Here is a 2,280-nt window from a genome sequence, read left to right as displayed (position 1 = left end):
GCTGGGGCCCATTGCAGCTGGACAACTAAAAAAAACTTTATGTTAGTCATAACAGTTTGTGAACTTGACTAAAACCTTGGATGTTAGAATATTTTGCAGTTAGATCGTTTGTCTACACTTGTTCTGTTTGCACACTTTATTAAACCTGTACATTAAATCTAAGAAGTTAGTCACGTACTGGAATCTTTATTTGGAACATATTAAAAACCTTATTAAAACCTTTTCAGTGATTATCTCAATTTCGGCTAAAAGAATTGACAAAATCCTACACACTGTGCCTTTAATCGTATTACATGGATTTTTCTTCTTGTAAAGCACCTTGAAATGTGTCATCACTTTAAATGGTGATAAAAGTTGTGTTATACTGGTACACTTACCCCAGCCCAACCTCCAACATAAGAGAAAGCGAGGATGAAAGCAATGGCCGTCGCTACAACTGTGAGACTCATAACTGTAACATGGATCTGAAAATCACATGACAAGCAGATGTGTTTGTGTCAAGAATATATATCTTATTACAGTTCTCTTTATAAAGAAATCCAAACTCATGTGGTGACATCCCTTCTAAATTCTTACCACAAACCAGATATCTTTGCCACATAGCTTCTTTCCTTTGGCCATTCTTTTCAAATATCGGGCTACCATCATTCCCAGTGAGCTTGTGGTCATCCAGGCTATCAACATCAGGGATGCTGAAGAGTAAAATGTTCAAATACAGAGTGTTTTGATGTGTTGATGCCTTGTTCATACTTCTCACATCACTGTTATGGTGACTGTGATGCTACGTTCACACCAAACGCGTTTTGAGCTGCAGGAGCAGCCAGTTTACATGCAAAGTCTATGGCTGACGCGCCTCTGGTGCGTCGCCTCATGTACGTTTTGGGCGGCGCACAAGACAGGCGGAAGGGGTGGCAAAGCATTTTCCGTGCATGCAGTGCTGAGGAAGCCGCCGCCGCCCAAGTTCGAAAATCTGAACTTTTCACCGCTCGACGCGTCTTGACAACCAATCAGAGAGACTCTTTTTTTTCCCCATGTGACAGTTTCCTGAATGTTGCTCACTAAACCGAAACAGACAGACAGGAGCTCTTTACTGTACCTGAAATCAACCGTCTGCATTTGGATTTTCTGGCAGAATATATCAGTACCAATGTGGGTCAGCTGGTTGGGAGAAAAAAAAGTTCCGTCAGCTTGCAGCTTCTGGAGTGGTGAAACTAACCGAACAAATCGCCTCTAAATCGTCTGGTGAGTTAATTATCTGCTGTGCGCAATGTTCACTTGCTCTTTAGTAAATAAATCAAAGCCATTTTCTTTATTTTTATCTTTATTTCACCCACCGAGGACAGACTGGAAAAAAACAAGACGCTCCTCCCTCGTCTGGTCTGTGTCCCGGTTTGAACATAGTGCATCCAACTTAAGGCGTTTTATGCTTTTTGGCCGCTCAAAATGCGTTCGGTTTGAACGTAGCATAACATTGGAGGGCCAGAGAATGCACCAGAGTCACAAAGGTATTTTTTAGGAAACCAACATACAATGTCCCAGAGTGCTTAATTAGGCTCTGACATCTCTAGATTTGCAATGCAATTTACTAGTTTATTCTTCTTATCTTACAAGTTTTTTATTTTGTTTTTAAATAAAGTAACAGTTTAATTTTATCTTTATGTAATGAAGAAAATGAAGCCAAGGCAACAATCTGCAGCCAGTATGGGGTGGCTGCACACATGTTTGTACGGGTTTATGAAAACGAACAAAGACAAACTGTTCAGTTAGGGTTGTATATATGATTCTAATGTACTGATTACAGAATAAAATTGTTCAGCTGAACTGAGACATTTCTGTGGGCAAGATCTCACCATGTGCTTGCATGATTTGTGGAAAATCCTCACTTTGCAGAACCTGAGGTTGGGAAATATCTACCTTTGTAGAGCTGGAGAAAGTATTTGTATGCATCTGGATGTTTCCTGTTAGAAACAATGACAAAAAATGTATATATTAATAAATTCAGTATAAGTTCTTAGGCCTTTGGCAGAGGACCTGAGTTTGGAGTAAAATGGAACGAGGAGGGAAACATGTACATCCATCCATTTTCTGTACATGCTTCTTCCTTTCAGGGTCACAGGGGTCACTGGTGCCCATATCCAGCAGTCACAGTGCGAGGGGCGGGGTACACCCTGGACAGGTCGCAAGTCCATCACAGGGCCACACATAGAGACAAACGAGACAAACAACATTCTCTCACTCACACCTAGGGACAATTTAGCGTTATCAATTAACCTACCTAAC

General features: G+C 40.9%; 1 protein-coding gene across 1 annotated transcript in view; it reads right to left on the bottom strand.

Moving 5' to 3' along the window:
- Positions 1-2,280, bottom strand: part of zgc:163022 (putative ferric-chelate reductase 1) — a 24,466-nt gene that overhangs the window by 8,530 nt on the left and 13,656 nt on the right. The window contains exons 8-10 of the mRNA XM_014030269.1: positions 1,851-1,958; positions 577-692; positions 378-464 (exon numbers count right to left, since the gene is read on the bottom strand). Of these exons, the coding sequence (XP_013885723.1) occupies positions 378-464; positions 577-692; positions 1,851-1,958 (311 nt within the window). The remainder of the gene's footprint in view (positions 1-377; positions 465-576; positions 693-1,850; positions 1,959-2,280) is intronic.

The sequence above is a fragment of the Austrofundulus limnaeus genome, unplaced genomic scaffold (genome assembly GCF_001266775.1).
Source record: "Austrofundulus limnaeus strain Quisiro unplaced genomic scaffold, Austrofundulus_limnaeus-1.0 Scaffold1032, whole genome shotgun sequence".
In the NCBI taxonomy this organism is placed as follows: Eukaryota; Metazoa; Chordata; class Actinopteri; order Cyprinodontiformes; family Rivulidae; genus Austrofundulus; species Austrofundulus limnaeus.
This window is presented reverse-complemented; position numbering and strand designations above follow the sequence as displayed.